The 22480-nt window shown below is 41.7% G+C and overlaps 1 protein-coding gene across 4 annotated transcripts in view; it reads left to right on the forward strand.

Annotated features, from left to right (window-relative positions):
• ACOT7 (acyl-CoA thioesterase 7) overlaps nt 1-22480 on the forward strand; it is a 173484-nt gene that overhangs the window by 111198 nt on the left and 39806 nt on the right. For all 4 annotated transcript variants that reach the window (XM_029065890.2, XM_029065891.2, XM_029065892.2 and 1 more), the window contains one exon: nt 16818-17002. In XM_029065890.2, the coding sequence (XP_028921723.1) occupies nt 16818-17002 (185 nt within the window). The remainder of the gene's footprint in view (nt 1-16817; nt 17003-22480) is intronic.

Genomic DNA, 22480 nt, shown 5'->3' on the forward strand with positions numbered 1-22480 from the left:
TCTAAAGAGCTGTGTCTTTCTGTCTCCAGAAAGTATTTTAGTGTTCGTTCTTTACTTCACCAATTGTTCTAATCATGATCAGTCAGCAAAATAGCAATCCCAAAGAACTTGGCACTGATTATGTGTTTAGCTACTCATTCACTAGGGACACCAAGCAAGAAATGATCCATTCCCTCTATCCCTAAAATGATCCAATTTGGCCCTGAATCAATTTGGATTGTCATCTATGAACTTGTCTGTTGCCGCTTTTCCAAAGGAAGAAAAAAAAACCAACATGCTCAACTCTAGTCTTCGGCTTTCCTTCTAGACTGTAAGCTCCTCGTGGACAGGGAACATATCTTCCAACCCTTTGTTATATTGTACACTTCCAAGTGCCTAGTACATTGCTCTGCACACAGTAAGCACTCAATAAATATGATTGATTCCCTCTGCTAAAGCAGTGCATCCTCCAAAGCTACAGAGGAGAGAGGGCCACCTGCTTCTGGTCCCCCTCTGATCCTCCAAGTGAATGCCTTTCTAATGGACAATTACTGATGAGAGCAAGTGGACTTTGCTGTCTTGCTGTTATCCTCCATCTCAGTTCTGAGGGCCAGATTGTTAGGTTTGTAGTAACAGACTATGACAGCAGTTACTGTGCTGAAACCTCAATGGTTTTCAGAGACCACTAGCCACCCTGCCCCAGATATACTTCCAAATTGCTTGCCATTCTCTTAGTATGTGCCCTTTGCACAAACAAGGGTGCACAATCTCCTTCCCTCTCCCAAATAAATATGGAACAATCTAGGTGTTCACAAACCAGTCGGGACCAGGAGTCGTGCATTGGCCATTTGTCACACCTGCATCCCTACTTGACTTTCACTGTAAATGGCCTCTTGAGGACAGCTATACATATCTGAGGAAAATTAGGGTGACTATCATTTTCTAAACATTTTATTCTAAATTTAGTAGTAAATAGGAGTGTTGAGTTATGAAACAATTCCTGACCTTAGCTTTTTCTAGCTACCACCCATACTGTATCATTCTTCTTTTTCTTACCAAGTCCCCTTAAGGGAAATAAATGAAGCTGAAAAAAAATGTAAATTTTTCATGCAGGTCATTTGCTCTGCTTCTCACTTCACTTAGTTGAAATGTTAAGAAAACTTAGCTCTCTCTGTATTTTTTTTAAAAAAAAAAAAGATGGGAAAAGTGTTGAATATGGTTAAATGGCATTTGAAGGTTTTGGTGAAAAAATATTTATAGAAGTTCTCCCTGGACTAAGCAACTTGGTGTAGTTGGAAAAACAGAAAATTTCTAGTTCACTTAACTGTAAGAAGCTAGTGGCATGGCAATGTTATAATACCTTTCTTGGTACCTTTCTTATCTCCATTGTCGCAGTAACTTAGAAGACATCCTAAAAATTTTTCCAAGTCACATGCATATTTAAGTTAGCTTTCATAACATACAGCTTCAGTTGAGGGTCAGTGAAGGGTAAATTCTACTACTGTTCATTTCTCTTCCTACATTCCCCTGACATATTGTTGAAAGCCTAGCCCTTGCTTCATCAGGAGAAATGCCCATCTGGTTGATGTATCTAATCTGGATCACATTCAAGGTTTTCACAGTTGCCATCTCCTCATATGTTGTCACCCCATGTTTAAAAATTGTTTTTAAAAATCAGTCATAATTTTGACTCCATTTCATAAAACACCATGACTTTCTCCCTTTCTGCATACCACCCAATTTTCAGCACCTGCAGAAATGACCTCCAACTTGTGCACTACTGAGGCCAAATGTATTGTGGTATGTTTTAGGATTTTGTATAAAATTGCCCAAACCTCCCTTTTAGTCACAAATCTCATGCTCTTATAGAAGGCTTCATGGTATAGGAGAAAGAGCCCTGGGTTGAGAATCAGAAAAGCCCAGGATTCTAATCCCATAGCCACCACTGATCTACTGCATGACCTTGGGCAAAGTGACTTAAATACTCTGGGTCTCATTTTCTTGAAGTGAAAAGTAGTAATAATTTGGATTTGGGAGAAAGAGAGAAGTGCTTTGAAAAATAAAAATGCTATCTATATAAATGTAGGAGTTTATGTAATGTAAATGCAATCACCATTGGAACAATGTGGCAGACTAAAGTAATTTCTGGAGTTCAGTGAAAATGATGTAAAAGGTGTTGTAGACAAACATTGAATGGCGGTGCATTCCTGCTATTTCCTTGGACTTTCAAAACTTTTGCATTAGCCTGAACTAATTGAGCAATCAATGATATTGAGCATTTACTCTGTGCAAAGCACTGTATTTAGCGCTTTGGGAGAGTACAGTAAAAACAGATTGGTAGATAGGTTCCATGCCTACAGGGAGCTTAGGGGACTCTGCTTCTTTCAGAACCCAGGTTATGTTCCGACTACTTTGAGAGGGCCCCATTCTTTTTCTGGTCACTCATAGGCTAAACAGTTAAGGGTCAGGTCTTCTCAGACACAAGGAAGCAGATGTGGTGCAAATATCTGATGAATTGGACTAGTCTGGACAGCCAACCTGAATGATTCAGTCCTCTGAATCACATCCTGTTGGTGGTATTGGCAGTGGTTTTGAAGCATTGTCATATTAAAACATTCTGGCTATTCATCTTCCATGTGTCCCTAAAACCTTAGGTATCCGGACTAAATATCTGGGGAATATCTGGGTTGGCATGCCCTAATATATAAAGACCTAGGTTGGAGCAACACCATTCTTTGAAGAGTGTAGGAAACTGCATTTTCTACTGGAATTAATCTCCCACTTCTAAGGGAAAGACTGGAAAAAACTGCTAACCCAATCCATTGCAAAGAATGGAATCCTGCAGATAGAGAAGCAGAGTGTCTTAGTGCAAATAGCATGGGCCTGCAAGTCAGAGGACTTGGAGATTCTATTCCAGTCTCTGCCACTTGTGTACTGTGTGACCTCAGACAGGTCACGTAACCTCACTGTGCCTCAGTTACCTCATATGTAAAATGAAGATTAAGACTGCAAGTTCCATGTGGGATGAGGACTGTGTCCTACTTAATTATCTTGTACCTACCCCAGTGCTTAGTTTGGTGCCTGGCACATAGTAAACGCATAACAAATACCATTTAAAAAAAAGCACATTCCTCTGAGAGGGACCCTTTAAAGTACTATGAGGTACCCTTTAAAGTGCTATGTCTTATTTTTTTGCTGCCAAGTGGACCTCATTGAATCATTTCATCTTCCACGTTGTCCACAGTGGGAAATTAACAGTGTAGCCAATAAGAGTGTGTAGTTCTAACAATTCCCCAAGGTCAAGTAGAACAGGAAGATACTCCATTTATTATGTTGCCATATTTGATTAGGCATCTAACTGATTTACTTAATAATTGGCTCAATCCAGCCTAAATCGAAACTTGAAATAAAATTGTCCCACCGAGTCAGTCAGAAGCTCTTTTTTGGCATCAGCGGAATAGAACAGCAGGTATTGACATTCCAGAATCATGATGGATCAAATTAAATGATTTCCGCCTGCTGTCAGTAAGCATACTTACCTTCAGGAAATCCACCTGGTCCCTATCCCTGTGTATTCTGAGTGCCAGCCTCTTGGCAAATGTCACCATTTGAATTCATCTGGGAAATGTTAAGAGTTAGATTGTTACAAAGACTCCTAGAAGATTGTTCCTGCTTTTAATAGGATGCTGCATTATTCCTGTGGGTTTGGGATGGGGAGGGAAGGAGAAACTAAGCAATTAGAAATGGTTCTCCTCTGTCTCAAGCATCCAGGAAATATCCATACAATCTTTCTCCTCCTGATTTTTGGTTGATGTTAAGGTTAATGTTAGAATCCCATCAGGTTTCAAGAGTGTGTCATTTAAGAGCACCCTGAATTTTAACTGAAAATGAAATCATTGAGAAGAATTGAGAAGGAAGCAAAAGTGAAAAAAGTACCTGGCATCTCAAACACGTCAGGTATAATAATAATGGTACTTATTAAGTGCTTATGATGTGACAAGCACTGTTCTTAGCACTGGGGAAGATGCAAGTTAATCATGTTGGACATAGTCCCTGTCCCACATGGAGCTCACATTCTTAATTCCCATTTTACAGATGAGGTAACTGAGACACAAAGAAGTTAAGTGACTTGCCCGAGGTCACACAACAGACAAGTGGCTGAGCTGGATTTAGAACTCATGTCCTTCTGACTCCCAGGCCCCTGCTTTATCCACTAAGTCACACTCCTTCTCTAAGGCATTGCAAGTATGCAGGGCATTCAGGACCTTCAATTCGAAGGTGATTCTGGCAACTGTGGATCCACAGCTGTGGGTGGAAGGGTCAGGGCTATGATCTCACATGGGCCTTTACAGCCACACATGCATCCTTAGGTGAATTTCACAGTCAGAGCAATCTTCAAGTTTAAAGGACAAGTATTTCAATGTCACTAATGTCTAATCACTAAAGATATTATATGGCCCTGTTCATCAACCAACCAATCATATTTATTGGGCTTACTATGGGCAGAGCACTCTTCTAAGCACTTGGGGAGAGCACAGTAATAAAAAAGAATTAGCAGACACTTTCCCTGCATACAACAAGCTTACAGTCTAGAGAGGGAAACAAGCATTAGTATGAATATGCCATCGCTAGAGAGAAGATGGCATTAGTCTCATCACAAACAAGGAGGAAATCAAAAAAAAGTGATGAACATCACTGTTCTCCTCAAACTCTCTTTTGCTATTAAAGATGAGGCTTTGGAAAATTTGTGGAGGAAGTCACTTCAGCAGTCATCCATGAAAAATGGAAAAAGACCTGGCCCCTGCTGAGATCTGTGAACATGGAATGGACACCCTGCTTAAAGACTTACACAAAATCTTCCTCAACATTCTCAACACTGAGGAAATTCCACAGTATCTCAAAGATGTCTTTATCATCACCATCTTGAAGAAGAAAGACAAAATCAGTCAGTGGCATTTATTGAGTGCTTACTATGTGCAGAGCACTGAATTAAGCTCTTGGGAGAGTACGGTACAACAGAGTTAGTAGGCACGTTCCCTGGATCTGATGGCAGGAATTATCAGGGTATTTTATTACTCTACATTGCCAGTAAGATGCTAGTCAGAGTACTCCTGCATCAACTACTGAAGAATACTGTCAATCAAATGCTCTTGGAATCACCCTCACAATGTGACTTCAGAGCACAACGGGGCACAACAGACATGATTTTTGCACACATCAAATACAGGAAAAGTGCAGGAACAGTCATCAGGACCCCCATATAGTTTTCATAGACCTTAAAAAAGTATTAGATACTATAAATTATATTAATGCCTGTCTCCCCCTCTAGACTGTAAACCCATTGTGGGCAGACATAGTGTCTACCAACACCGTGGTATTGTACTCTTCCAAGTGCTTAGTAAAGTGTTCTGCATGCAGTAAGCACTCAATACAATTGATTGATCTTGGCTCTAGGAATTGCTTAGCAAATTTCGCTGTCCTAAAAATTTCAAAGTTCTGAAACTCCTTCATGATAGTATGGCTGGCTAGATCTGATGCTCTGCCTGATCAATTCCCCATTGTCAGTGGAGTAGAGCAGGGATGCATAGTTCTTTTCAGCTTAGTCTTCACAGCCGTGCTAGAAGATACAGTAAGAGAACAGGATGCAGGTGTCAGAATATGCTTCCACACCTCAGGGAAACTTTTCCAACTCAACAGACTTCAAGCACTATTCAAATTCTTGGAGCCATTAATTCAAAAATGGCTGTAGGCAGGTGGTTATGCCTTAGAGGCTCTCACCCAAGAAAATGTACAGATGATTATCAGCCTCTTCCCTGAATCAGTTTACAGCAAGGAAATGATATATAAAAGCCAAAATTTATATAGGCCACTCATAGCTAAACACTGTCACAGAATTCTGTTACCTAGGCAGCATAGTGGTCAATGACACAAAGATAGACAAGGAAGTAGAAAATTGGTAAAAGGACAGCACATCCTTTGGGAGAAAGTCAGATTATGGCAGCAGAGTAGAGTCAGGCTCCAGACCAAATGAAAAGGTCTGCAGAGGTTTCGTTCTGCCCAACCTTCTCTATAGCTTTTATGTGCCACATCTGGTTTCTTGAGCCATTTCATCAGGGTCATTTACTGGCCATACTCAATATCAAATGGCAAGACAAGATCACAAACAAGGAAGTTCTGGAACATAGCCAGTCTACTGATATCTAAGTTATGCTGTGTGGGACTCTTGAGGAGAATGAGTGACAGCTTATGAAGAACTGAAATCGGAAAACTGAAAGCAAGGAGGATAGAGGAAGTGTGCTGAAAAGATGGTGAAACCAAACTTCAGATAATGTTGTATCCCAGCTGAAAACTGGGATTCAATTGCTGAGGATAGACCAGCATGGTGTACTGCTATCAAGAAAAGAACAGCTGTCTTGAACAAAAGCTTTGAAAAGAATGAGAGATCAAGAAGTAAAAGAGAAAAGGGAGCCAGGTGCTGCAAACAGCAAACATGGCAACACACTTAGGGACAGCCTTTTTGTATGCATGATGCCACTTGTCTGCTCTGTGACCTTGGGCAAGTTACTTAACTTCTCTGTGTCTCCGTTTCCTAGCTGTAAAATGGGGATTAAGACAGTAAGCTCTATGTGGGACACGGGTTGGATCCAACCTGATTAGTTGGTATCTACCCCAGCGCTTGGTACTGTGCCTGGCACATAGTAAGTGCTTAACAAATTTAAAAAAAAAAGGATGTGGTTAGAATTGTGTGCCCCAGATGGGTCTTTTCAGACACACACTCAAAGGTGAAATTGACCATCAGTGGTATATTCTTCAAATAGGAAGGACAATGCTCTCTATATATAGATATAAACTTCTATGTCTATATATAGTGAAACCAGGGAGGGTTCCTGCATGCAGCTACTCTTTTTCCCTCCTGTTTGCATGACATAAGCAAATCTAGGGAAATAAACCTAGGGTCACCTTCATGTATTCAGCGTAGTGAGAGAGAAATGACTGCCATACTTTGCCTCATGCCCTTCAGAAGTACAGCCACAGGTATCTAGAGCATTTGGAGTGAGTAGTAATGAGGAATAAGGAGTCTGATGCTGTGAGCCATTTTTGCTTTTTATAAGAGTAAATAAAGTGCCTTTATTTGAAAACTGGATATCTAAAGTGGCTTTGTGAGTGCCCTTCATGGTTTCCTTTTAGCATAGCTGCTCTCCTGAGCTCACCTTTTTTGGCCTGTTGAATATATATTTGAAAGTGGGGTTTGTAATGCAGTTGGAAGAGTTCATTGAGAAAGTCAAACAGGATTCAGACCTTTATCTTGGGGTTTTATCTAGAACAATAACTAATCTCCTGGAACCCAGGGAAAAAGTGTGGTGGATAAAAGGCTTTATTATCCTGTTTTCTTCACAGGCTGAGAAGATTAAAACTCTCTCACAAAGCTGCTGGCCATTTTATTCACTTAGGCAACATTAGAGGCAGTTTCTTCCCCACAGTATATATGCTGTAGAGGAAGAAAAATGTGCAGAATGGCAGGACAAAAAAGTGTCACTTTTTATTTATAGATCCTTCTCCCTTCTCTCCTCATCTTCTAACCCCCCCAACCAACTAAATTTCCAGACCTGCAGTTATCTAATGGAAAACTCTGTTCAAAAAAATTCCATATAGTAATAAGATCTTCTCATATGAGCTTCAAGTTTTCTGGGGGTCTTCTTTATCCCTGGTTTTTATACCTAAGCAGAGGCTCTGAAAAGGGCCTCTTAACTTCTTGCAAATTCCATTTATTCTGATTGCTGTTTCCCCATCAGAAATAACAGTCTTTGGTTGAGTCAGATGATATTAATGTAATAAACAGCATGAGCAGCTGAAGGTCTTCAGAAGCCATAAAGTTGCTGACTTGGTTCAAAAAGGCCCTCTAAGGAATGTGACAGAAATGCCTCAAGAGATTTGTTAGCTTGGCAGAACTCTTTCTCAAGAAAAGCCATTTCATTCATCATCAACAACATTTATTGAGCAACTATTCATGTGCAGAGCTCTGTTCCCAGTGCTAAGAAAACATAAAATAGAGGGGAAAACCCTGACCTCGAGTAGTAGTAGTAGTAGTAATAATCTTTATTAAGCACTTCCTGTGTGCAAAGCTTTGTACTAAGTGCTGAGAAACTAAATAAATGGGAATTAGACATGGACCCAGTCCCTGGAGGAACTACAAACTAATGGAGAAAAAAAGCTGACCCAAATGGCCAAGACTGCAATAGACAGAGTTAGAGCATTAGATAAAGTGATTTTTTAAAACACAAATGCCTATTTAAAAGATAAACATATAATTACATAAGTGCTAAATTGAATGATGGGGGGCATGATGAGGAAGATGGGGAGAATTTTAAAATTTTACATCAAATATTAACTGACTGCACCCACTGCAAAATAGACAAAGCCACCTGTTTCTCTGCAGAAATAGGCATTCAGAACGTATTCAAACTAGTGTAAAAGGCTCTCACCTCCTATCTGGAGCAATTTTGGGGCATTAAGTAAATTACCTCAGCAGGTGCCAGAAGCCTGCTTTTTGCCAAGCAAATGAGAGTGGAAAACAGAATTTGCTCTTGTAGTCTTAGTCTCTGTAGTCCATTTAATGGCATCTATTTTGGTGTCTGCATAGATTTATCAGTCTGGATTTATCATGAAGAGAACAAACTCCCTTTCTCTATTTTTCTTTCTCTGTCTCCCTTTGGTGTTCTGATTCTCTCGCTTTCCACATCCATAGTAGTGACTGGTTGATAAAGAGATCCTGTGTATCAGCCTCCACACTTACCATGTCCTAGATATCATTGCCTTTTTATAATGGTATTTGTTAAGTGCTTACTGTAGGTCAAGCACTGTTCTAAGTGCTGGGGTAGGTGCAAGTTTTATCAGATTGGACACAGTCCTTGTCCCACGTGGGGCTCTCAGTCTAGAGAAGCAGTGTGGCTCAGTGGAAAGAGCCCGGGCTTGGGAGTCAGAGGTCATGGGTTCGAGTCCCGGCTCTGCCACTTGTCAGCTGTGTGACTGTGGGCAAGTCACCTAACTTCTCTGTGCCTCAGTTACCTCATCTGTAAAATGGGGATTAACTGTGAGCCTCACATGGGACAACCTGATTACCCTGTATCTACCCCAGCGCCTAGCACACAGTAGGCGCTTAACAAATACCAACATTATTATTATTATTAATAACCTGGAGGGAGGAGGATTTAATTCCCATTTAGCAGATGAGGTAACTGAGGCACAGAGAAGTTAAGTGACTTGCCCAAGGTCATACAGCAAGCGATTGGCAGAGCTGGGATTACAACCCTGGGCCTCTGACTCCCAGGTTTGGCCTTGTTCCATTAGGCCATGCTGACCATATCCAGTGTCAAAGTGATCTGCATCTCAGTGACACACTTTTTTTTTGAGCCTGTGCTGCTGTATCTGAACTAAATGTTAGTTCCATCTGTCGGGTTGGGATGGGATTCCTCGAAAAGTCCTAATGAATGCTATGTCCTTTTGCAAGTACAGGCTCTTATAGTCCTCACCCTCCCCCCCCTCAAATCTGAGTTTTTCCCAACCTTTTCTTGAATTATGCTTTCTTCTTGGACAGTTTACTGAAGTAGAGGAATGGAAATTAAAAGGAAAACAAAGTGGAGTAAGGAGTGGTTTGATATGATCCAGTGACAACAAATCTTGACTTCAGGACTAGCTAGTAGTAGAAAATCTTCCTAGTAAGCAGCAGTGTTCTCTTGTTGCTTAGCCACTTACAGCCATATTTGAGGACAAGACCTCCTTCTCTCTTGGTTTCTTGCTTCTTCTTTTGAGCCCTGATGAGGATGTTTAAGTAACTCCTTGTTGGGAGTCCTCAAGTCAAATAATATTTTAACATCTTTGAAGAATCATGTAGAGTGTAATTGGATTTTAAAGATTCTGGCTCTAAATTGTGGTGAGAATTACATTGGCTTCTTAACAGGTTGCCCTTGAAAAGTTGTTTTTTGGTTTTTTTGCCCAATAGTAATAATTGTGGTATTTAAGCACTTGCTATATGCCAGGCACTGTACTAAGCACTGAGGTATAGACAAATCGGGTTGGACCCAGTCTTTGTCCCACATGGGACTCAGTCTCCCCATTTAACAGATGAGGTAACTGAGGGATAGAGAAGTAAAATAACTTGCCCAAGGATACACAACAGATAAGTGGTGAAGTGGGGATTAGAACCCACAACCTTCTGATTCCTAGGCCTGTGCTCTGTCCACTACTTCATGCTGCCTTGGCCACCTTTGAGCCTCCCTGACCAACCACACCTCATTTAGCTGCACTGTGGTAAAAGGGCATCCACTGCACACATTCACCATTCTGAGCTAGGAATTAGACAAATCCAGGCTCTGATTTCTCAAGATGAGCAGTGTTGGAGGTAGCAAGGAACCCAGATGGAAAAATCTACAGGGAGATCTACACGAATCAATCAAGCAATGGTACTTACTGAGCACTTACTGTGTACCAGGCACTGTACTGGTTGGACATTGTCCATGTCCCACATGGGGCTCACAGTCTTAATCCCCATTTTACAAATGATGTAACTGAGGTACAGAAGTATAGTAACTTGTCCAAGGTCATGCAGCAGAGAAGTAATGGATAAGAATCCAGGTCCTCTGACTCCTGCTCCATCCTCCAGGCTGGGTTCATGAGCACTGTACTAAGCACTTAGGAGAGTGCAACACAAAAGAATTGGAAGGCATATTCCTTGCCTACCGAGAGCTTAAGGCCTAGAGTGAGTAGTTTGAGTTGATCAGCACTCACACAGCTTGGAGTCAGTGTTGATCCAGTCCCTCAGTGGGCTAGTAATAGTGGCAGTGGAAAGTTCCAACCGTTTCTAACTATTTATAGTCACTAGTAAATTCAGAGCAGCAGATGCTAGTGTAAAAGATTTTCAGTGTGAATCCCAGCCAGACTTCAGTGTGGGCACTTTCTCCTAAAATCCCTCCTAATTTTCATTTCCCATTTTATCTGAAGTGCCATTAGGCAGCTGTTATCGAGCCACTGAGTTATACTGGAGTTGAGACCATGTATCAGTTGTAGGATGCTTGAGTGGAGGATTCACACAAAAGCTGATAAAACCCTTTGGGATCTCATGGGTCAATAGAAAAGGCAGCCATCTACCCAGTTACAGGCATCTAGAAAGGAAGTAAGTGTCCTTTGTTAGTGAAAATTGATGTTTGATAAACCAAAGTGTTACAAATTGAAGTCAGAACGCTGGGAAGAAGCAGAAAGGTGCAGGTTGTAATGAAGAAAGTAGTTGGTTAACAGCTCTGCTGTAATCAGTGAGCATATATATCCAGGTCTGTTTTGTGTGTAGGTTTCACCCTTACAAGTAAGACTGTCCCCTTTTATCTCTCCGTTTAGTTCAGCTGTGTCTGCCTGTAGAATGCATCCCAATTCCTGTCATCCCCACCATTGTCTGCAGTAGCAGAGGAGTCTGATGAGGGCATAGGGCAGGTGATAAAGGTTGAGCTCACAAGAAAGCAATTGCTCAACACTCTGGGAGTTTAAATTATTCATTCTGTGCTCTCATTGCTCTACCTTTGGTGACAGCTTTGCCACCAGATCTGCACAGGAATTCTAAATCCATATTTGATGCAAAGCAGCTAAAATACTAGCTAGGCCTAAAGGTTAATGCAGAATCATTCTTTTAAGTGAAGAGCGAAAGGAAGACCGTGGGCTCAAATAGTGTTTGCTTGAAAGAGTGCTCTTGTTTGTAAGGGTCACTGTACAAGCACTTCAATAGCATATTCATTTTCATTAAACTAAATTATGATTATACAGTTGGGAGAATGAGAGATTAGCCCACAATATGTTGTTTGGGGCCTTAGGAGCATGGACCCTATTACTATAATGAACATAATTTATGAACAGTGTGAGATTTCCCATGTCGCTGTCACTTCCAAATTCTCCAGTTTTCTCTTTGGGCCTCAACATAGTAATGGCCTTGGTGAGGCCTGAGGCTGAGTGTAATGCTATTTTATTGCAATGGGAAGGGATGGACACATGGGCTGTCTACAGTTTTGGGTCTGACTAGCATCTTCAAAATGTTCTGTAGTTGGCACTGTGTTAGTTTTCAGTGGTAGAGAGAAGGGGATTGGTCCCATTTCTCAATGTTAAGAAGAGGACTGCCATGCTTTCACACATGCAAATGTTAAATCTGCTTGAAGGGTGAGCCTAGTAAAGGTCAGTCAGTATGTCACCCAGTAAAGGTCAGTATGTCACCCCGCAAGCAAGGTGAATGAATCACAGTCCAAAAGGAGATGTGTAAACTGCCATCGTCAGTTAATCTTCATTGAGCACTGCCTGGGTTTATGGCACCGTACCAGACACTTCATGTTTGTTCTTAATCTTATTAATTTGAGGAATTACTTGCAGCCCAGACACCTTGTGCAAAATCTTAGCTGTGCAATGTTGTCGATGCGAGATGAGTCCTCTCATCTCAAGGTGGAGTAGAAGGCAACCTATTTTAAGAGAAAGTATTGGAATACATTTCCTGCTCTCCTCTGCCTGTCAGGAAGATTTGGAAGTACAGTGATGGCGGGGTAAAACTGGAAGCTGAAGGTATTTGAAGCAACAAAACTGATTTGATGTTTTAATTTCTTTTTGAAGCTCTGGATCGTTTCTAGTAAAATAAGTTATCAACTAGGTACCCAGGTTCATTTTTGAGAATTAAACAATACAGAATATGATGGGAATTGCATGACAAAATTGTCTTTGAAAATTGAAAATAGTCACTCTTTTATAGTGATTAGAACTTCTTCTGTCAGTTACAAAATGCCAGTGAATATAGTATAATCCAGCAGCATAGCTTAGAAGAAAGAGCACAAACCTGGGAGTCAGAGAACTTAGGTTCTAATTCTGGCTCTGTCACTTGTCTGCTGCATGACCTTGGGCAAGTCACTTCACTTCTCTGTGCCTCAGTTACCTCATCTGTAAAATGAGAATTAAATCCTGATCCCTCAGACTTAGATGGGGAGCCTCATGTGGGACAGGGACTATGTCCAATGTGATTAACTTGTTTCTATTCCAGCACTTAGAACAGTGCTTGACACATAGTAAGCACTTAAATGTCATAATTATTAGTTATTATATAACAGAAGTAGCACTTAAAGTCTTTTTTCTAGTAAATTGAGATTGATGTAATTTTGAATTGAAGTTGGATGCCTCTTCCGGATGAGTCCTTATGATTCACAAAAGGCATCATTTGTTATTGTGTAGATTGCTTATTTAAGTAGAAGTATAGTGATAGTCGGCCTTCCTTTATGGAAACAAATGTGTATTCAGGGCACATTTTAGACAGATCATCCCTGTGTCCTTTTCAATCTTTTGTTGCAAACTCACATTTGGCCTCAGAAATCCCCTCCATCAAGCAAGTTTTTCCTCAGTTTCTTGACTAAAATCCCCCTGTCTTTAAGTTCTCAGAATTACTAGGAGTGTCAAATCCTGAGTTTTTAAGTTTTGCCCTGATTACTTAGAAGCCAAAGTTAGAATCCGAGAGCTATCGCTGACCCTGAGTTGCCCTGATGAGCCTGCCTCCGTTCTCCATCTGGGAAATAGGGATCATGTTACTTGCCTTCTTCCCAGGGTGCAATGGTGCCTGACGGTCAGATGCTTTGAATATGATCTTAATAAACCCTACTTCAGAACTCATATACTGCTGATCACCTGGCTCTTTCCTTCCAACCCAGCAATGGCCGCATTTCAACATGAAACAATACTGTAAGTATAGAGGTGACGGCTGGGTGGAGAATACAGATTTGTATGTAATAAATCATCACCAAGATGTTGCATTCCCATCCCTAATAACTATCAAGCCATCCCTTTCACACTTCTCTCCCAGGCTGTTATTAAACATGACTTGCTATCCACCCATCATTTAAAAACAGAGGCTGTGGGAGCCTTGAAACATTTGTGGCAAAGTAAAATCATCTGTTTCCCAGAGACCTCTGGGGATATAGATGTTTCTATCTGCCTTTCCAGATGGGAACCATAGTAGCTCCTATCTCTAACTAGACCTTATTACAGATTGAGCGCATCAACAGCATTTAGTAAGCACATACTATTGGCAGAGCGGTGTACGAAGTTCTTGGGAGGGAATAATAGACTTAGTGTTCAAGATCTTTGCCCACAGGGATCTTACCATCTATTGGAGGAGACAGACAATAAAGTAAATTATGGATAGGAAAAAGTAATGGAGTATAAAGATATGTACATAAATGCTGTGGTAAGTTGTGAGCATCTAAGTGCTTAGGTGGCGTGGAAATGCTGAAGTGGCGGTAGGGCAAATGTGATGTGGGGACATGATAAATTAATCGGGAAAGTTTTCCTAGAGGAGATGGGATTTTGGAAGAACTTTGAAGATAAGAAGAGTTGTGGTCTGTCAGATGTGAAGAGGAAGAGATTTCCAAGCAGAAGGGAAGGCGTGAGCAATAGGTCAGTTGGAGGGAAAGATGAAAATGAATCACAGTGAGTAGATTAGGGTGAGAGGAAAGAAGAGAATATGTAAAGAAGATGGAGAAAGCTTATTGTGTGCATTAAAGCCATTGGTAAGGAGTTTGTGTTTGACGTGGAACAGCATGGACAACCATTTGAGTTTTTTGAGTAGGGAGGCATGATGTGCAAAACACCTTTTTTGAAAAAATATCCTGACAGAAAAGTGAGGTATAGACTGGAAGAGGAAGGGATTGGAGACAAAAGAGATTAGTGAGGAGGTTCATGCAGTAAAGTCAAGATATAACAGCGCTTGGACCAGTATGATGGCTGTTAAGATGGAAAGAAGGGGTATATTGGGAAATGTAGAGAAAGAACTGACAGGATTTGGCCACAAATCGAATGTGCGAGTTGAAAGAAAGGAAGGAGTCAAGGATAATGCCATGGTTATGGGCCTGAGAAATCTGAGACTGGGAAGAAGGTGGTGGTGTCAACTGTGATGGAAATGTTGGGTGGAAGAGGATCTGGGGAAGCCGAGTTCAGTTTGAATCACGTTGAACTTGAGGTGCTGCGGAGACATCCGGGTAAAGAAGTCCTGGAAGTTGGAGGAGAAGCGAGATTGAAGAGAATAAGAGAGAGAGAGGTAGATTTTGGAATCATTTACTTAGAGGTAGGGTAGTTGAATCAGCGGAAGAGGATCAGCTCCCAAGACAGTGAGTGTAGACTGAGAAGAGATGAGGACTCAGAATTAAACCTTGAGGGACACTCACTGTTAGGGAGTGGGAGAAAGAGGAAGAGACAGCAAAATAATAATGATAAATTGTGGTATTTACTGTAGTAGGCACTGGAGTAGATATAATTGTGTTGGGCACAGCCCTGTCCCACATGGGGCTCGTATCTCTTAATCCACATTTTATAGATGAAGAAAAGGCGCAGAGCAGTTAAGCAACTTGCCCAAAGCTACACAGCAGATAAGTGACAGAGCAGGATTAGAACCCAGGTCCTCTGACTCCAAGCCCTGTGTTCTTTCCACTAGGCCTTGTTACTTCTTGAGGCTGAGAAGCACTTGCCAGAGTGGTAGGAGGAGAACCAGGAGAAAACTGTGCACAAAAAAAACAAGGATATTTAATGTTTCCAGGAGGGAAGGATTGGTTTGTGTTGAAGACAGCCAAGAGGACAAAGAGGTTTAGGACATTAGAGCCCACTCAGTTTGGCAAGAAGGAGGTCAGTGGTGGTCTTGGAGAGAGAACATACAGTAGAGTGAGAGGGTTGAAAAACCAGTTGTAAAGTATCAAGAAGGAAGTTGGAGGAAAGGAGGTGGAGACACAGGGTTTATACAGCTCATAGAGAAATTTGGACAGGGTAGGTAAGAAGGGAGGTGGAGATATACCTAGGTGATGGCATGATGTCTAGAGAGAAGGGTTTCTTGAAGATAAGGAAGATGTGGATGCGTTTGAAGTCAGAGGAGAAGAAGCCAGCAGAGAGTGAGTGGTTTAATGTGGTGGTCAGGGAGGGAAGAAGAATAAATGCAAGCATTTTTTGAAGGAGAGAAATGATAAATGGGAATTGCAAGTGGCAGGGATAGATTTTAAAAGCAGGTAGAAGAACTCTCGAGAGATGGCTGAGAAGGGTGAGAGTGGATGAAGGGATGGGAGGGAAGATTTGGGGGAACTCAAGCCTGACAGCTTCAATTTTGTCAAAAAAATACTTGGCAAGGTCATCGGGAGTGAGAGAAGGGGGAAATGGGGAGCACTGGGGGTTTCAGGGAGGGAATTAGAGGTCTGGAAGATGTGGTGGGGGCAGTGGGCTTGGGAGTTGATGAGGGAGAAGTAGTGTTGTTGACCCAAAGAAAGAGCAGAGTAATAACAAGTGAGAATGAAACCAAAGTGGCCAAAATCAGTCTAGTGCCTGCATTGCTACCAACAGCAGTCCATTGCACGAGCGTAGGAGTGGAACTCATCTAGGAGCTTGAATCTTTTGGATTATGACATAGGTTGGTTCTTTAGATTACTGGATAGGCACATTCAGTGGGAGGCATTAGCCTTCTATATGACTTCTTCAGTTAAAAAGATTTAATGAAAACCTTATCTCTTTAACATCCAGCATTCTCAAACATGTTGTTGGTGAAAATAAAATTCAGTTAGGCAGGCAGAAGGGTACAAAAGCCACAGTAACCAGAAGAAGGCTAATATTTGTCATTTTAACTTCATCGTAGTAGCTCTCAAAACCATTTTTATCACCTAACAAAATCAAAGTGTCTCCTAAAATGTACTTATCAGTGTCCTTCATCCCGGCGATTGGTCATTTTTGCAAATTTCCCAGGGTACGGGCAGTTGCAATGTGAGAATGATGAGACTAACTAACCCACCTGTGTTTTGCAGGTTGCGTCATTACTATATCTGGACGCATGACCTTCACAAGCAATAAATCCATGGAGATTGAAGTGTTGGTGGATGCTGATCCGGTTGTTGATGATTCCCAACAGAGATATCGAGCTGCCAGTGCATTCTTTACTTATGTATCTCTGAGTAAAGAAGGAAAACCCCTTATTGTACCTCAGCTGTTGGTGAGTTTGCTTAATTCAAGCATATTTATTTGGTATTCCCTATTCTGAAGTGTATGTGATCTGTGGTGATACAATGACCCATCCTATCTTCATGAATAATTCTTTCTTGTAAAGTTATTCATCATGGAAAGTCATTCCTCTGAAGACCTTTCCATCTGTTTCTATGACTGGCGGTTGCATGCTGGATATTGCTGTGTAAAGGCCCCAGAGCCAAGTAACAGGCATCTGGAGTAAGAAGACTGAGTTTCAAGTGCTCTTTGGGCTTCCTTTTTTTTGATTTCATGACATTCAAGTCCCTGCTAACTAACGTTGCAACATCTCTAGTCTCAAGCATTATCACCCCTGTTTACATGAGAGAAAAATGAGGGGCAACATGGCTGAGAGATTTGCCCAGAACATACAACCCCTAACTTCTAGTTAGTGAGTTTTCATTTTCTAGGTATGACTTGTTTAGCTGCCATAATAAGACCAAGAGAGACCAGGAGAGGTATGGGTTTCCTTTCAAGTTGTGCTTCATCCTCATTTATCACAGCTGACTCTCTACTTTGTCAGAAACAGCACTGACTGCTGAATCCAAACAAGTGTCCCAATCTGGTTCATCTACAACTCATTCCCATTCTCCAAGTGAGTGAATTAGGATCTACTGGCTCCAGCTTACACATGTGCTGAATGAAAAATCTTTGTTCTATTATGGCAGCTAAACAAGTAATACCTAGAAAATGAAAACTCACTAACTAGAAGTTAGAGGTTGTATGTTCTGGGCAAATCTCTCAGCCATGTTGCCCCTCATTTTTCTCACATGTAAACAGGGGTGATAATGCTTGAGACCAGAGATGTTGCAAGGATTAATAAGGATGTATGTGCATGTTCCCATCTATGTAGCAAAATACTTTCAAATGAGTTTCCTGAAATAGGGATTGCCATGACCATTCATGAAATCTCCAATGAGTCTGAGGCAGGAAGCCAAGGACCGCTGCTTTATGGGGTCATGGCTACTTAGCAGAATCTGCTAGATTTCTGCAATTAAGCTTTGATATCTCTTGAGTGCGCTGTTACAAAATTGACCATGTTCCACTCACAGCTTCCTGCTATAATCTCTCTCTGACATCTATGGTATCCACACTTTAGGTGATAAAACTAGGAGAATCTAAAAGGCTAATATTGCTATTTCCAGCAGCTTTGCAAATATCGATGTGTTGCTGGTTCTCTCACACTCCAGTGCTCTGTGTGACTAGGAACTCTTGGGAGCTATAAGATGGAACTTTGTCCTCCCTCTCTAATTTTCCATGTCATATGTAGCTTCACAAAAAATTAAGGAATAAAAAAAGAAACCCCTATCCTAGTCTCAGCACCAGGCTCCCCTTCCCCAGCACCTCTTCTAGATTTGGTTTATCCTCCTTTTCCCCAGAAGGCTTCCTTGCATTTGCAACGGGTTGTGGAAAACTTTCCAGATCTCACCTCCCTGTGCAACCGATGAGGAAATCAGGAGGGTATAATAAGGAGCTCATCCTGCTAGCAGCTGATAAGAGGGGAGAAATTGTGTAGGAGGGGAGGAGTGGATGAGGGGCGGGGGGTGGAAAGCAGTGCAGGCGTAGTTGTGAATCAGTGCCAATTCATGGACCAAAAATTGCATCAGGGCTAACACATGACTGACACATTGGTGGAAGAGTCCAAGAAGTATTACCCAGGCGTCCTGCCAACACTGAGCCAATTCTCAGAGAAGCTCCACCACATGGACACCCCCTCAGCCATCGGCTTCCTCCTGAACAGCCCGTATTGACATTCATAGTTCAGTTTCCTGAAAAAAAACCCAAAAACCATGAGTTGTTTTTTTTTTAAAAAGCCCAGTGAGCAAGAACAAATAAACAACTTTTCTTATAATTACATTCCCATTTTCCCAGAAAGATCGGAATGAGGATATTCAGATTTTCTTCCTTGGCTGAGAAATGACACCTGGCTGGCCATTCTGGTGTGTATGTGGCTATGTTGTTTCTAAACTGCAGCTACACTTTATTTCCCAAGCCCACTACAGCCCTGTTGGTCACTCATCAGCTCCTCTATCGAGCTCAGCCTCCTCCCCCAGCAGTTCACGGGGCTCCCTCTCAGGCAGTACATCACAATGATCCCAGCGGGCCAGATTAGGAGGTTTGTTTTGTGGAAATTTAGGCTTCAGAGAAGCATCAGGAAGCAGCATGGTCTAGCGGAAAGAGCACAGGCCTGGGAGTTAGAGTCCCTGAGTTCTAATCCTGCCTCCACCACTCATTTGCTATATGACCTAGGGCAAGTCACTTAACTTCTCTGTACCTTAGTTCCCTTCTCTGTAAATTGGGGATTAAGCCTGTGAGCCCCATGTGGGACATGGACTGTGTCCACCCTGATTGTCTTGTATCTACCCCAGCGTTCAGTACAGTGCCTGAAGCCGAGTAAGCACTTAACAAATACCATTAAAGAAACACCTGCTTCCTACTCCGTGTGACAGGGTTGAAAGGATGGTGTATCTCCCTGTTTCTTCTTACTCCCTTTTTCTTTTCCATAGCTCTTTTGGTAGCTCATCAAATTCATTACAAAATCAAGGGAGAGAAGAGAAATCCCACACATGTGCAAAACTTGTCTCTGTTTCCAAATTGAGGTAACCGACAGTATTTTGTCCATGTGTGCCAGTCTGGCTGAACAGACTGATCAGCAACAGACTGTAGTTCCCACACTGGCATTGGTGGGCGTTGAATTGGCTTTTTGCAGTTCTTGATGTCGTTGTGGGTGCTGTCTCTTGCTATCACAATATTCCCAGGGCCATTGCTGTGAAAAAATGGAAATAAATAATAATTGTGGTATTTGTTAAGCTCTTACAAGGTGCTAGGCATTATACTAAGTGCGTGGGTAGAGACAAGATAATCAGGTCAGACATAGTCCCTGCCCAACATGGACTCACAGTCTAAGGAGGAGGGCATAGATTTAACCCCCATTTTATAGATGAAGAAACTGAGACATGGATAAATTAAGTGACTTGCATAGCAAACAAGTGGCAGAGCCCGGATTAGAAACCAGGTCCTCTGTCTCCCAGACACACAATCTTTCCACTAGGCCACACTGCCTCACTACGCCACCCCATTTCTGATTGTTGCTTGCCAAGCTGAGCTGACTGCCACTTTTACCCTCCCAATAGCCGCAGCGAGCCACAATGTTTGACTTTATGCACCCTGTAATAATAATTATTATTATAATGATTATGGTATTTGTTAAGTGCTCACTATGTGCCAGGCACTGTTCTAAGTCCTGGGATAGATAAAAGATAATAGGGTTGGACACAGTGCCTCTCCACATAGGGCTCACAGTCCTAATACCCATTTTACAGATAAGGAAACTGAGGCCCAGAGAAATGAAGTGACTTGCCCAAGCTCATACAGCAGGCAAGTGGCAGAGTACAGATTAGAACCCATGACCTTCTGATTTCCAGGCCCGTGCTGTAACCACTATGCCACGCTGCTTCTCAAAGCCCTTATTTAAAGAGCTTATTCTGCTCTCCTCACTCACTTCTGCAGAACATATGACAACTGTTTTTGTATCCTGTGTCACTCATTCACATAACATATCTCATCATGTTCACAACATAGTTAAGACTCATTTATCCAGAATGCAAAGAAAAGAGACCAATCTGAGTACAGGAATACTCTGGAAAGTTCAGTTTTTATAAATGTCCTGCAGTAATGCAAGAGCTTTGCCTTGGGTCTCCATTTTGTGGATTTTTGTAACTGAGTGCAGTTATAGGAGCTTGTCTTGTGGATTCATCATAGGGTTGGTGACCAAGGAAGGTTGTCCAGTCTCCTCCTCTGATAATCTTTTATTAGAAGCTTCTCTGATCGGGAGAGTTTAAATTCAGTAAATGCATGAGAAGCAATATAGCCAATTGGAAAGAACATGGACCTAGGAGTCAGGGGATCTGGTTCTAATCCTGGCTGTCACTTGTGTGCTGTACAACTTGGACAAATCACTTGACTTCTCTGTGCCTCATTTTCCTAATTTGCAAAATAAAGAATAAATAAGTACCTGTTCTCCCTCATCATTAGGCCGTGAATCCTGTGTGGGATAGGAACTATGTCTAATCTTTTTCTTTTGTATCAATCCTAGTACTTAGTACAGTGCTTTTTATATAGTAGACTGTGAGCCCGTTATTGGGCAGGGATTGTCTCTATCTGTTGTTGAATTGTACATTCCAAGCCCTTAGTACAGTGCTCTGCACATAGTAAGCGCTCAATAAATACTATTGAATAGTAAGCAGTTACCAAATAGCATTATTATCCTTTTTAGTATTAGTAGTAGTAATTCTGCCATGAGGTAATGACAATTCTGCCTAGAGGTAGGAAGATTAGTTCTAGACCTAAGTCTTAGGCTTTGTCTGTTATCCCTTTAAACATACCCACAAGTTAAAATGATTTCTTATCATTTCCCTGCACTATTCAATCCATGATATTTATTGAGCACTTAACTGTGCACAGAGCACTGTACTAAAGACTTGGGAGAATACAACAGAGTTTGTAGACATAAAAATAATAATAACGGTATTTGTTAAGCGCTTACTATGTGCCAGGCACTGTTGTAAGTTCCCTCCCCAAAGAGAGCTTACAGTCTAGAGGGGGAGGCAGACATTAATATAAATAAAATAAAATAGTCGTATAAAGTAAATACTACTGATAGCTGAATCATTATCTTCCAGTATTAGAGGGATTACAGTATTACAGTATTAGCTGTATCAACAGCTCACTTTCTCGTTCTCAACTTTTCAGCCTCCAAACACTGGCTCAAGGCCTTCCTCATACCCTAGAGAACTTCTTCCTCTGACCTTCAAATCCTTTAGCCCTCAACTTTCCCTAATTTCAAAGCCCTCTGAAATCCCACCTCCTCCAGGGGACTTTCCCCAGTTCAATTTTCTTTTCACAGGTCACACTCTACCTATTTCCTCCTCAGCACGCTTGTACCGCATGCACACACTTAAAACTCACAAGTGACCCTTCTGGACAAAGAGACTTGGGTACTCTACTATTAGGTAATTATACTGGACGCAGTCCATGTCCCACATGTGGTTCACCATCTGAGAGGGAGAACAGGAATCTAATCTCCATTTTACAGATAAGGAAACTGAGGCTGAGACTTGACCCTGGATCACGTACCAGGCCAATAATAGAGCTGAGATTAGAAGTAGGTCTCCTGGCTCCTAGTCCCATGCTTTTTACACTAGGGAAGCAGCGTAGTCTAGTTGAAAGAGTACGGGCCTGAAAGTCAGAGGCCCTGAGTTCCAATTTTGGCTCTGCCACTTGTCTGCTGTATGATCTTGGGTAAGTCACTTTAACTTCTCTTTGCCTCAGTTCCCGCATCTGTAAAATGGTGATTAAATCCTAATCCCACCTACCTAGACTGTGAGACCCGTGGGGGACAGGCACTGTGTCCAATGTAAATATCTTGTATCTACCCCAGGGTTTTGTA

Source organism: Ornithorhynchus anatinus, chromosome 5 (assembly GCF_004115215.2).
Source record: "Ornithorhynchus anatinus isolate Pmale09 chromosome 5, mOrnAna1.pri.v4, whole genome shotgun sequence".
NCBI lineage: Eukaryota > Metazoa > Chordata > Mammalia > Monotremata > Ornithorhynchidae > Ornithorhynchus > Ornithorhynchus anatinus.